The sequence below is a fragment of the Xenopus laevis genome, chromosome 8S (genome assembly GCF_017654675.1).
Source record: "Xenopus laevis strain J_2021 chromosome 8S, Xenopus_laevis_v10.1, whole genome shotgun sequence".
In the NCBI taxonomy this organism is placed as follows: Eukaryota; Metazoa; Chordata; class Amphibia; order Anura; family Pipidae; genus Xenopus; species Xenopus laevis.
The window spans coordinates 29955554-29968855 of NC_054386.1; the positions used below are offsets into that span (position 1 = coordinate 29955554).

The window sequence follows — 13302 nt, forward strand, 5'->3', positions numbered from 1 at the left end:
CTCCCTGTCTTATTGTTCACTACATTAAAACTATTTTGGAAAGCTACACTGCACTGCGGGGCCCAACAGCACAAACATGGGGGAGGGAATGCCTTTCCAAATGATGATGTTCTGTGCTTTCGCAATAGGTTATCGTTTTGGAGGCATTTCTACTGCACTAAATCATGGTTTTACCTTAAAATACACAGTAATGTTACTTTGTAAACCCATTTTATCTGCCAAGTTAAAACCGAGAAGAAAAAAAAGAGAATGCCAAGCAAGATATATTTACACCCATGGGCAGCTTCAAGGGCATTTATGGAGTTCACCCTATCCCTGCACTGAAGACTTGTAGCTAAATCTGGTGGCAGAGTTGGGACAAGGGCAGAGGAATTTTTGTTATGTTAGAAACTTTAAAAGCCAAATTTCCATTCTTTGGAGCAATTGCACTCTTTGCACAAGCAATATGTGATGAGAGTGGCGAATATTAATAGTCACCCTAAATAACCGTTGGCTAATATTAATTCAGCTTTTATGATGTTGTAACTATCCTAGATATGTACAGTCGGGAGATGTTTCCTTGTAATTAATCTAAAATTAGGTATATTAAGGTTGCCTTTATCTTTCGTCTGGTAGGGAGCCAGGCAAAGCTATCTTGAGGCTAAAGAATAATGATGATATACCACACAGGCTTGTGATATAGACAAATTGGTTCAGCTACACCCTGTGATCTTCCTTTCCTCCTCAAGTGATATTTATGTGTGACTGAGACTTCTGTTGACTCTTAAACACAGATGCACATCTGCATAAGGGTTTAAAGCATCTGGGGAGCCTTAACCTTGTATAAGACTGTGTATATTTTCTATAATTCACTATACACCAAGGCCAAGATTATAATATAATGATTGAGGTCAGTGAATCTCTAAAACAGCTTGAGGGGCCATAAAACCTCTGGAAGGCCTCATCCAGCCCATTGCCTCAAGTTGGGCAGACCAGCCTGAGGGCCATAAAAATCATCCAGTCCATGGCCTCTGGTTGCACAGACCAGCCTGAGTGCCATAAAAATCTCTTAGAAGGCCTCATCCAGCCCATGGCCCCCATTGGACAGACCAGCCTGAGGACCATAAGAATCTCTTGGAAGGCCTTATCCAGCCCATGGTCTCCAGTTACAAAATGTTAGTAGGCACACACGCTTGTCCATTTGAGGTGCTGATCCATACAGGAGGCTGCCCAACCAAGTCTCCAAAAAACATATGCAGAATATAGGAAGTGAATCGCATTCAGGTAACTTCCCTTGTGTTTAAAGCTGGTCTATCCAACTGGAGACCATGCAAAATATTGGAAGTGGATCACACACTCTGTGTTCAAAATAAATTTTTATTTGCCAAAAAGAAAATGGTTACAAAATTATAATTTTTAGCCCTACATGTTTCGACTGTAAAACCGGTCTTCCTCAGGGGCACAAAGTCAAAAATAAAGTAAGTAAAGGCACTTACTTTACTGCCTTTAATTACTTTATTTTTGCTTTTTTGCCCCTGAGGAAGACACGTAGGCCTGAAATTAATTTTCGTTTTGGCAAATAAAAATTTATTTTGAACACAGAGTGTGTGATCCTATATCTCCAGTTGGACAGACCAGCTTTAAACACAAGGGAAGTTACCTGATGTATCCGATGCACTAGAGAAATTCTAAGATCTGAATGACTTGTTTCAACAGCCAATGAAAAGGAGGATAACGTTTTAATCCCAGAAGAAAAACATGGCTTTTACAAAGATCACAGCAGAACAAACTGTGTTAGAGTGCAATTAAAGTCTCATTAGGTGTTGGGCAGCAATCAACAACACTTTGCATTACAGGCCAATATCGTCCTCACAGCCCTATATACACTTGGCTGCAAACAGAGCAGCATACCAATGAGCAGTAAGGGGAAACTCAGTAACTAATATTTCCTCCCACAAACCTGTTCTGTAGTAAAGAAACAGCTTCTAACATAAACAGTAAAATCTGGCTGTGTCAGAACTTTTGATGAAAGCCAGCATGACGGAAAACCTACAAGGTTCTGAAAGATATTGGCAAGAATGCTCTACTTTCCATCGCTCCCTGCCATGTTCTACACTCAGAGCGTTACCTAGCCTTCATACTCACTTAAAATATTATAAGCAAGAAAAAGAAATAAGATCAATGCCAGGAGAGGTAAGAAGGTGGGCAGCCAGTTTCATAAAATAACTCTAAAAGTCAATGTAAACGTCCCTAGAAGCCAGCGAACCTTTCTACCTGATCCACTGGGACTGAATTTATATATACAAATTTCACTCAAAGAAACAAGTACATGAGTAAGACTGATAGTTCTGGGGGGGGTGAATGTTATGTTTCAGTGGTCTTAGCATGAGGGTTTTCTCAACTCCATGGGGGAAAGGGTGTTTTCTCTGGTAAATCAAAGGCACTATTGACTATTAGCAGCAGGCTGGTGAGGCAGCTGTACAAACAGTTTTAAAAAGAGAATAAAAGCTAATGAGGGAACTCTGTCCACTGACGATGAAGTGACCACTAGGAGAGGGAACAATAGAGTCCAGTATATACAGACACATCAGCCTTGGGGGCAAAACAATTTCATGTTTATCTCACATGTGTAGGGATGTGAAAATTTAGACACCCTTACATATTATTTACAGGCACATCCCTATTAATATGGACGCCTAAGTGGGTCCTGATGGGGACCTTGTGCTTATGTAACCCCTGTAGTTCTCACAGTGGAGGCTAGATGGCACTGTGGCATAGTATAAAATGTTTGAAAACCATGTGGTCAGGGCCATTGCTGTTGAACCTTTCCTCTGTTAAGCAGCCGAGGTTAGGGGTAGTGGAACCCAGTCTGAGTATAGTAAAGTGATAGTTATACCCTTTAATAGATCACTCTAGGAGTGATAGATAGGGTATGTAGTTGAGCAGCTCAAAGCTCCGACGAGGTTATTAGAGGGATTAAGATCCCGGGTATTACTGACCCCATAGTAGGGACTAAGTGTTAGACTCTGTTCTATTGGTTGATCTATGTTTTGTCCTATGTTCCATACTCCCATTTGAATAATGGTTTTGGTCAATAAACTCAGTTTATGGTTAAGCAAAATAAAACCACTGGCACCCAATCTCTTGTGCATTGCACACGGTAACAGTTACACTACGCTCTGCCTCCAACTCGCTGAGAGGGCTTACCCCTGAATAAAGAGGGTCTCATTTGTGGCTCCACACCACATTAGAAAGTAGCTCATATACACCATTCTGGTGTCAATTTATTATAGTGCTACACAAGCAAGGAGAGAACATAAGGGACCTGTAAATCCAGGCAGCTTTAATGCCAAATGAGGACAGGAAAAAAATGTCAAAGAACTTCCTATGTTAGAACATTTTCCTTACACATGTATGTGTTTTACTAGTGAATTCACTTTGTGTCATTCCACTAAATGCCTATTTCCTGTTTCACTTGCCTATTAGCTCGGGAGGACTGACCTGCACACTAATGACATAGCGGCATTCATAGGCATGGAATGCTCACTTTAAATGTGTGCCAAAAATTGGTTTAGAATTCAATATGCAGCTTAAAATGATTGTCTCCTGCCAAGGAGACCAGCCAACATTAACAAAGCTTACTTACTTATAAACATAAGCACGTGACCCCAGATTTGTGTCCTGACCTATAAGTAGGGATGCACTGAATCCAGGATTCGGTTGGGGATTTGGCCAGGATTCCAAATCCTAATTTGCATATGCAAATTAGGGTCAGGAAGGGAAATCACATGACTTTTCGTCACAAAACAGTGCAGTAAAAAAAAGTTTCCCATTTTTTCTTTTCCCACCCCTAATTTGCATTTGCAAATTAGGATTTGGTTCAGTATTCTGCGAATCTTTCACGAAGGATTCGGGGGGATATGGCTGAATCACAAATAGTGGATTCGGTGCATCCCTACCTACAAGTAAGGACCCTTGGTTTAAAATAAATCAAGTGTAAAATGTCTCCCTTACAGGAAGTGAGGTCTGTCCTGAACAGGAAATGAGTTGTTCAAAATAAGACAGTCTATATGCATAAAGATCAAATGAATAGCAGAATTCTCTCTCCTTAAAGGGGTTGTAAACCCAAATCTAAAATTTAGCCTAATGCCCTTCTATACAACTGTTGCAAATGTTTACTGAAAGCTGGGTCTGCCTTCCCCTGCTTATTGTCCTCAATGTTGGCCCTCACTCCATTTAGCACTGAAACAATGTGGCAGCTGTCTATTTCCCACAATGCCTTGCACACTTCTGTCTTCTTTACGAGTCTGTTAACCGCAGGACATGCAAGGCATTGTGGGAAGTGGAGCCTTGGCAGGAGAAGAGCTGACGGCTGCTACATGGTTTGGGAATCGGAGAGGACAGCCAGATACAGCTTTCAGAAGCAATTACATTTACGAGCCGTGAAAATGTGCAATTAATTTGTATTTGAGAATTGCTTAGAAGGTGGTTTTCGGTAATTAGAGAAATGTCATTTTTTGGGGGGATTACAACCTGTTTATTTAATATACTTCATTAGATCATCACTAGTGGGGAGAGATTCTGACAACTTTTGGTGAGCGGAAATGTTTGATTTATAAATTTCCCTTTTTGTTAATATGAGTTACGGAGCTATAAGCGTGCCATAGCACTTCTGCAGAGTCGCATTTCTTAACCCCAGAGACTGCCTTTGAGACATGTCCAGCCTCCCATCCACGCTACCTGGAAAGAACGTTTCTTTGGCAGTGTCAGAATGGAAATCCCATTCTTTTTCTCTCCAGTAGGATATGTTCGAACCAATAGACCAGCCAAAGTCAGCTTGTTTTAGAAGTGAGCAAACAAACTGGAAAACCCATCAGGCTTTCCCTGTTCTGCAAACACAGACGTTTCACAGCACGCGCCTACCTCAAAGACTTCCTCGTCTAAGATCCTGGTGCCGAACACCACAATGCCGTTAGTGTCTATAATGGGGCTGTCATCTCTATCTAGGGAACTGGTGACCTTCTTTGTACAGTCCAGTATCATGGTGACCTCCTTCTTATGCACGCTGATGGCTATTCGGTGCCACCTGGAAAGAACAGATGAAATAATTTCAGAATAAAATTAAAATTGAGAGTCAACAGATGCATCCTATTCTATAATGTTAACAGAATGAATGTTGCTTTGGTGCTTGGCACATTTGATCATCTGAAACTCTTGCCAATGAGCGGATCACAATGTGGGTCTGTGCAGAGCTGTTGGGAGAGGTCTTCATCAACAGGCTGAGGCAGGTGTCCCCTGAAGGAATTTTTTGAGTCTGTCCCTCAGGCATTTGAAGAATTATTGTCCAAATATCTGTTGGGTAGGCCAGTAAACTGAGGGGAGGACAAGCCAGCAACTTGTATTGATTAGGTATTGTTGTGGCCAGCTGACCCATAGCCTGTTTGACCCTGCTTGTATGCTGCCTGCCTGATGCAATGCTTTTTCCAGACTCTCAAGCTGTTAAGCCTTGCCATATGCCTGCCTGTTTATCCTTTATGTGCCAATGCAGGGCCAGATTTACATAGTTGGCTCCCCTAGGCCTGCTGTCGTTAGACGCCCCTGTCCCCTCCCTTTTATTTGCTCAAATTTTCATCATTGGGACCAGAGCAATGGGGATTGGTGCATGGGGAATTTAAAAAATGATCTCCTGTTCATGCTCAGTGTTTCTGAACCAATATGGGTGTGGTTGGGCAGCATGCCGCCCCTAAAATCCTGCCGCCCTAGGCCCAGGCCTTGGTGGCCTCTCCACAAATCTGGGCCTGTGCCAATGCCTTCTGCCCTTCCTTGTTACCTCTTCCTGTGGTTTAATAAGGTGTTCCAGTTTGTCAAGCATCCTGGCAGGTCCCCAGCCCCTCCTTTGTCCTAAATAAACCCTAAAAAGGGGCCCCTGGTGGTCCATAGAGACCCCTAGAGAGCACTTCTTTACCCTCTCCAACATTCATGCCAGAAGCAGTTGTAGCATCAATAACCATAACCATCAGATCAGATGCCCCTATTGTGACCGAGCACACTTGGCAAATTAAGCCTCATGCTCAGGAAATAATCAGCAGCTTTTATTTTCTTTATTTCTCATGAGCTCTATAAGTTATTATGCAGTGAGTGATTCATTTACTTTTATTATTAGGGAAAATGTCCAACTGCACAAAGAACTACCCAAATTCCTTTCTCAGCCCAATTGTGAAGTTATTAGGAAATATCTGGCATCGTAGGGGCGTAATTATACCCAGGGGAGGCTGGGAGGATTTCAGCTGCTAGAATTGTGCCTGTTAATGTGGATTAGAAGCTGCTAGATCAGTGTCGGTGCTAATTGCTCTAACAGACTGCGGCATTGCAAGCATCTGGGAATGGGGCTCTCTCTCGTCACGAATACTGTGATCCCAACAAAAAAAACTGATTAGCCGACTAAAAAAATGCAATCAAATATTTGAATGGGTCAAAGAAACGAGCATCAGCGCTAAATTTCCTGAGATACTGTTTTTCAGCGTGATGCTAATATATATTTTCCAGTCCTTAATGTCATCATTTATGTGCAGTTGTCTCAGCTTGGCACAGAGCAGGCAGCATTCAAGGGAAACGTAGGCTGCAGAAAGAAAGAAGCTTAGTCGAAGAGGAACCAGGAAGAATACATCCTTCTTTGAACTTGTTCACCCGGCATGTGTGTGGTTTCATGATTTTGGCTGGACTTGATGATATCATCGGACACATGCAGACTGCTTAAATCAGCAAGCACATAAGCAAGAAGAAGGCACAGGTTAGGGATTAATTAAGTTGCCCTCATACTACAGTTCAACTGCTTTCTGCACCCTCTAGGGCAGTGCTCACCAACCCCTTGGCTGTTGCTCCCAGTGGCCTCAAATCAGGTGCTTTGTGAATTCCATGCTTGGAGGCAAGTTTTGGTTATATAAAAACCAGTTGTATTATCAAACAGAACCTCCTGTAGGCTGCCTGTCCACATAGGGGCTACCAATAGCCAATCACAGCCCTTATTTGGTGCCCCAGGAACGTTTTGCACGCTTGTGTTGCTCTCCAACTTAATTCACATTAGAATGTGACTCACAGTTTAAAAAAAGGTTGGGGACCCCTGCTCTAGGGGGAACTCAAAACCTTGGCTGAGTCTCAAGGTCAGTTAGGGACACATTTGAAAAGATCAGACTTGTGGCTTATGTTAATACCCATTTACAGTTTGAATGGATAATACAATGGAGGTTAAAGGAGTAAATTCATAGGCTGTTGCATAAGTGAAACCTGTAACTATGGTTTAGAGATGTGGACAAACAAAAGAGAGAAAACAGCACCGGTATGTGTGTGTGTGTGGTGGACTCCCGCGTCCTTATTCTGTGTCTGCCATTTATCAAGAGAAGTTTTTCATTCTTCCGCACAAAAGTTCAATTGATTTATCTGACCCTTTTATGTGTCTGTTACCAACGGTTGCAATTTGTCAATCAAGCCAATTATCAGCTCTTCTCCCTTTCTTGTCACTGCTCAGTAATAAAGATAGGAAGCAGAGGCTGTTGTTGCCTACACCAAGTCCTGTTACCTTCCATGATATGAGACAAAAGGGGCAGGGCAGTAAAAACTATCATTCCCCCTCACACACCACGTTCAAAATGTCAGAGGCTCCCCATGAAAGTCTAGGATTTGAAAGCTACAGATACAAAGGAGAAAACAGAAATCTATTTAAAAATCAAATCACATACGCACAGTATATACCATCCTCACTTGGAGGTAGAGCCATGAGCTTTAGGAGGCAGAGATTTAAAAGGCAGCATACAGGTATAACAGGGTAGACACTTACTTCCCATCTGACAGATTAATGTTTCTAAAGATGGGATAACGGTTAGGGCCTGGTTTCCCTTTGTGGTCTTCGTAGATGAACACTGGAGACCTGCCCAGCTCCACTCCAATCTGCTGGTTTCCCTGCTCACTGTAGATGGAGAGCAGGAATGACTGGCTTCCTTTTCTGGGTTTCACAGTTGCCAAAATGGAGAAATCTTCTGGAAATGGGGTATCTAAAAAATGGAGCAAATGCAGAGACTTTAATAACAAGCCAATGAAATCCAGTCCTCTTCTGCTTTGTCCAGTCGGTTACACATGTGCCCAGATATTCTATTGCTTGCTTAAACTTCTTGAGATAAACCCAACAAGAGTGGTGGACATAAATTACTAGGGATGCACCGAATCCAGGATTCGGCCAGGAATCAGCCTTTTTCAGCAGGATTCAGATTCGGCTGAATCCTTCTGCCTGGGCGAACCTGAATCTAAATCCTAATTTGCATATGCAAATTATGGGCAGGGAGGGAATTGGAATGACTTTTTGTCACAAAACAAGGAAGTAAAAAATATTTTCCCCTTCCAAACTTCTAATTTGCAAATTAGGGTTTGTATTTGGTTCGGTATTCGGCCAATTCTTTCGCGAAGGATTCGGGGTTCGGCCGAATCAATAATAGAGGATTTGGTGCATCCCTATAAATTGCATCCCTAGCCCACCCGCATTAAATGGCCAAATGGTTGCTTCTACCTCAGTTAACACAATTATATAAGAAATTAGCTAATGGTAATTCAAGAGCTATAGAGAATAAGCCCAAGCCTGGGTACTGCAGTCCTGCAATGATGACCCACAGGAAGTGAACGCAAAGCATTATGGGAAATTGTAAACACAATACAGGGCTGCAGTAATGGGCCTGATGCCTCAGTTCCATTGTTCTAACCTGGGGGGGGGGCACTTGCACTGATGACCAATGTAAACCTGGGCCTGTGCCACAGCAACACAACTGTGTTTTAAATGTTAACAAGCCACTATTTGTAAGCATCGAGCTGGTGGTACGTGAAAACAGGCAGATAAATTAAAGTTCCTTTCAGTCAAATTTATTTTGGGGAACTATTCAAATTCAGTCTATCTTTTGTAGGTAGAGTTAATGACAGCTTGAAAAATCCAATTAGCAGAAATGCTGCAGACTCAGCACTTTGCCATTGTGTTGCTCTGGTTTGAAAGGAACAAAAAATGAAAGAAGGAAATCGGTCATATGTTTCCCATTGTGATGGTAACTGGAGGGAAGGGGAACGGTCTGATTACAGGCAAAAAAAACCTAAAAAACCACAGGAGCTGCAGAGAGGAAAAGTGGAACAGAAACCAAAAAAAAGACAGCTGAATGTTGAGCACTTTAAAGGGAAAATTCAGTTTGTGTACATGCTGCTTCTAGGGAAGAGGATTCTGTAACATTCATATATATATGGGATCTTTTAGGTGAGTGCATTTATCTGTGTGGTCATGGGGTATTTGACCTGATCTGAGCCCGTTTACTCACTATAAGCAACAATTCTGTCCTGCTTTATGGCTGAGATTCTAGCTATCTGTATAACAGAGCATTATGTTCCAGTTGCTGCACAGATCCTATCTGATCCCCATTGGAAGCAGCAGTCCTGCCCTGCTTTATGGCAGCTGAGATTCTAGCTATCTGTATAACACCACTTTCTCTTGTTGCATAGTGCCCCCCAGGGGCCTTGCGTTCCCCTTTCCCTACAATGGACGGGGCGCTGTAGCATTACAATCACTTTCACTGCATGATTCGTTAAACTAACTAAAACAAGCCATGAAAACTTAACTGCCTCACAATGGCTTGCTGTGTTCTATAGATGGATTGAATGGTGGCTCCAGTGCAGATCAAGCAGATCCATTCACCACTCCCATGTATCTAGATAAGAAAGCGGCTATTCATCCTTTTATAAAGAGGTTCTGACATATCTTTACTCTCTTGGGATACAATCAGTGTGACTACATTCCAGGTTTCAGCCTTTGCTTTTACAACATTCCTGGGAAACACCTGATTGTGACTGGGTTTTTGTGTGTATTTGTGCATGTTGGAAAGCCCACCATTGTGACATTGACATGACAGAATGTATAATTAATTCAATAGACAGCTCCGATATCATAAAGCAATTACCATTTGCTCTTGTTTAACCTTGCCCACACAAGAACCACAACAAGTCAAATAGAGATCCAAGATGGCAGCTATGTAACCGGTGCCGTGAGTTTGGATAGCCTATAATCCAGAATAAAAACTGGAGGTAAACAGGCATATTTGTTGACCCCTGTGCCTTAAAGGGCCAAAGACCCCATATGTTCTGCTGGACAGACAATTTAGAGGGAGAATCATCTCAATGAAGTAATAAAGAGAAGACTCCCAGGTGCACAAGAACACACAATTAGAGTCCTGCTGTGAACTGGTAAGGACTAAAGGGAAACTGTGGTACAGGGAAATGGATTGTGCTTGTAACAGAAGTGGTTTTGGGATCGGCTCCAGTAATCCAGCTCTTGTTTTGGGAATATTTCAGTTTAGGCCAACTGCCAGTGATGGACCACTCTGGGCTGCGTTTACCTTGATAAAATTGGACTCAAGCAACTGCTTCAGTGTTTTTTTTTGGATTTACAGGGATTATTTTTCATGTTCTGGAGAACATCTTTGTTGTTGTTGGTGTCCATACATTGTTAATGCTAAAAGTGATTCCATAAAAATATTGCTTTCAAGTATGAAGTCTATACCAGTAACTATTGGCATGTTAAATGGGAGGCACTGGGATCTGTGCACATGGTCCAAAGCTTTAAAGGGACTGTTCATCTACTGTTGGGTATGTGTGCTGCCAGCTATACAAAAGGTTTAAACATTTACAGAAGGCCTGGACAAACTGCCAACTCTCTCGGGAACCCAAAGGCCGTCGAATGACTAGTAATTGGTACCTACTTTATCTACTGTATATCCTGATGTCACAGGGTTAAACCACAGCTCAGTGGAGAGGTTGAATTGCTGAGCATGTCTTGATGGAAAGTTAGTGGAAAGTTAATAGAGCGTGATCGGTTTCTTGAAAAGTCTACAAGCACCTGATAAGCACCAAGATCAATAGGTTCCTTTCTGACATTCTTTAGGATTTTTCATTTTAGCCAGCGCAGAGTGAGGGAAGGTGTTTGGGGAGATTGGTTGCCGCAAAGATGAGGCGATTAGTTGCCAGGCGACTAAATCTCCCCGAAATGCCCAGTGTGACCTTATCCTTAGAGGGACACATGCACCAAATCTGAAAATGACAAGGGGTTCTTACCCATGAACAATTGCTTGGTCGGAGCACTAAGCTGGGCATCTTTTGACACTCTATAGGCCACGTCTGGTCCTTTCGAAGATTTTCTGAAGGCACAGAAGCCCGTTGTTTTTGAAATACCATCTGGAAAATTGTGAAAATCTAATGCCTTCAAAAGATCTGCTGGTTCAGCTGCAAAAAGAGACAAAAACAAAAGATAACGCCCATTATTAATTATAACGAATACAATATCAGAATGCAGATATGATCATGGGTACAGAAAACAATATGGGTTCAGGGTCTCTTAAGACAACCAATGGCTCCCTTTGAAGGAACCAGACCAGGAGCCGGTCCCTGGAGCAATGGCATGAGTAGTACGGCACTGGCTTAGGTTTCACGCTGCTACTACCGGGTACTTGTTGGCTTTATTGTGGCTTCAGAGACCATGTTGCCAAAGACAAGGGGTGAGCAGAGTAAAGGAATGAGTGGCACGTAACTATTTCAGTATTACCGACTCATGTTTCATTATATTTATTCTGTTTAAAAAAGGAAGCACCTATCCCCTTACTCTTGTAACCCGAGGGAAAGGGGAATACAGTATTTAAAGCTTGCGGTTATTGGCAGAGGCAGCTGCAATGCTCTGTAAACAGTGCCGAAAGAAGGGGGTCATTGTGACACCATTATCCTCTGAGATGAAAACTACATTTCTTTAATTGTGTGCCATCGAAAATCACCACAACCTGCTAGCGGATATGGAAGATTTTAAAGGGATACTATCACACACATAAAGAGAATTGTTTCTTTGATCCAGTTGGAAACAGAATGCAAGCTTTGGGGTCTTGGTTCCTAGGGGAGGAGGGTGGGAATTGGGTTGACGGAGGTTACCGGTAGATGGCTTTTCTCAGCAGACCTAATATAAGGAAGTTGGTCTCTTCTTGGGGAGGCTGGGCCTTCTTAAACCTAAATTATGCTGCTCAGTGCCGGCTCTACAACATTCACTGGTTATCACTGTAGCCAGTGAATGGAGCAAGCGTTGAGTATGGCTGTGCTACATAACACATTGATATCACACAATTGCAGCTGACTGAGGGTAACAGAGAGTGCTGCAAATATATTCCCACTGTACTGCTGCCTCTTACCATGCAGAATCACCCCTTTGAAGTCACAAATAGCTCTTGTCTCTCTTTCCCCCCCCCTCCACCCCAACATATATAAAGACTGGCGGAGAGAGAATAAAAGCATTTGTGATGCCTCCAAGCTTCAGTCTGTTCTAATCCATAACATGGAGCATCCATCTAAACACAATCACACATTAAAACAAACATCATGTTTCTTTATTATCTCTGAGTCGCATGAAAGTGATCACTGCCTATTGCAGTCATTAACTCTCTTTAGATGCTGGTACTTTATGGACACACCGTTCTTTATTTAATTTATATTATCCAGGCTTAAGAGATTTATTTCGGAAAAGGGATGGATTTTCATCTCAGGGGACAGATTGAGACACATTTGCTTGGGGCAGAAATGAGAGGCCATTTTTATCTCTCCATTGTGACGTCATCACCAAAGGCGCAGAAGAGAATATTGGTCGTACTCGTATCCCTACAACGTTTACTATTTGGGGCAGCAACCAGCTTTTAATATTGGGACCAGTGAGATTTAGTTGCCTTCAGTCAGCTAGTCACTGGCAATAATGCTCTGAAATCTCACGGGGGAAAGTGCCGCTCTCTCAATCAGGCAGATTGAAATACGCTGGGTATCCCAAGTGGCAGAAAGCCAAATGTCACACTACTGGCAGTCATTTCTAATGCTATAAAAACTTCCTGCAAAACATTCAGTGGGAGCAATACCCCAAGAGAACCAGCTGTCCACAGATCTGACAACATTTAGCATCACTTCACCACCAGCCGCAAAACAGGAGGGCACTGGGATCAGAATACAAACAACACATCAAATATAAATAGCAAAGGCCATAAGAGAGATTACACTGTCACTCAATGCCAGCACTGAAGTGAAAATAAATGAACAGAACAACACAGTCCTGTCATGTTACTTTATTTTTATGTGGATTGGGGCATCAGTATGGCAGCATTCTCCCATCTGTATAAATACAAATATACAGAGATGGAATGTTCTGGGCACACAATATGCTATACCCTCATACTGTACTGTCTAAGGCAATCAATATGACACCTCCTCCCATATGTATAAATATCA

General features: G+C 42.4%; 1 protein-coding gene across 2 annotated transcripts in view; it reads right to left on the minus strand.

The window, feature by feature from the left end:
* Positions 1 to 13302, minus strand: part of col5a1.S (collagen, type V, alpha 1 S homeolog) — a 113627-nt gene that overhangs the window by 65911 nt on the left and 34414 nt on the right. For both annotated transcript variants that reach the window (XM_018232589.2, XM_018232588.2), the window contains exons 2-4: positions 11110 to 11277; positions 7814 to 8027; positions 4903 to 5065 (exon numbers count right to left, since the gene is read on the minus strand). In XM_018232589.2, coding sequence (XP_018088078.1) covers positions 4903 to 5065; positions 7814 to 8027; positions 11110 to 11277 — 545 coding nt within the window. The remainder of the gene's footprint in view (positions 1 to 4902; positions 5066 to 7813; positions 8028 to 11109; positions 11278 to 13302) is intronic.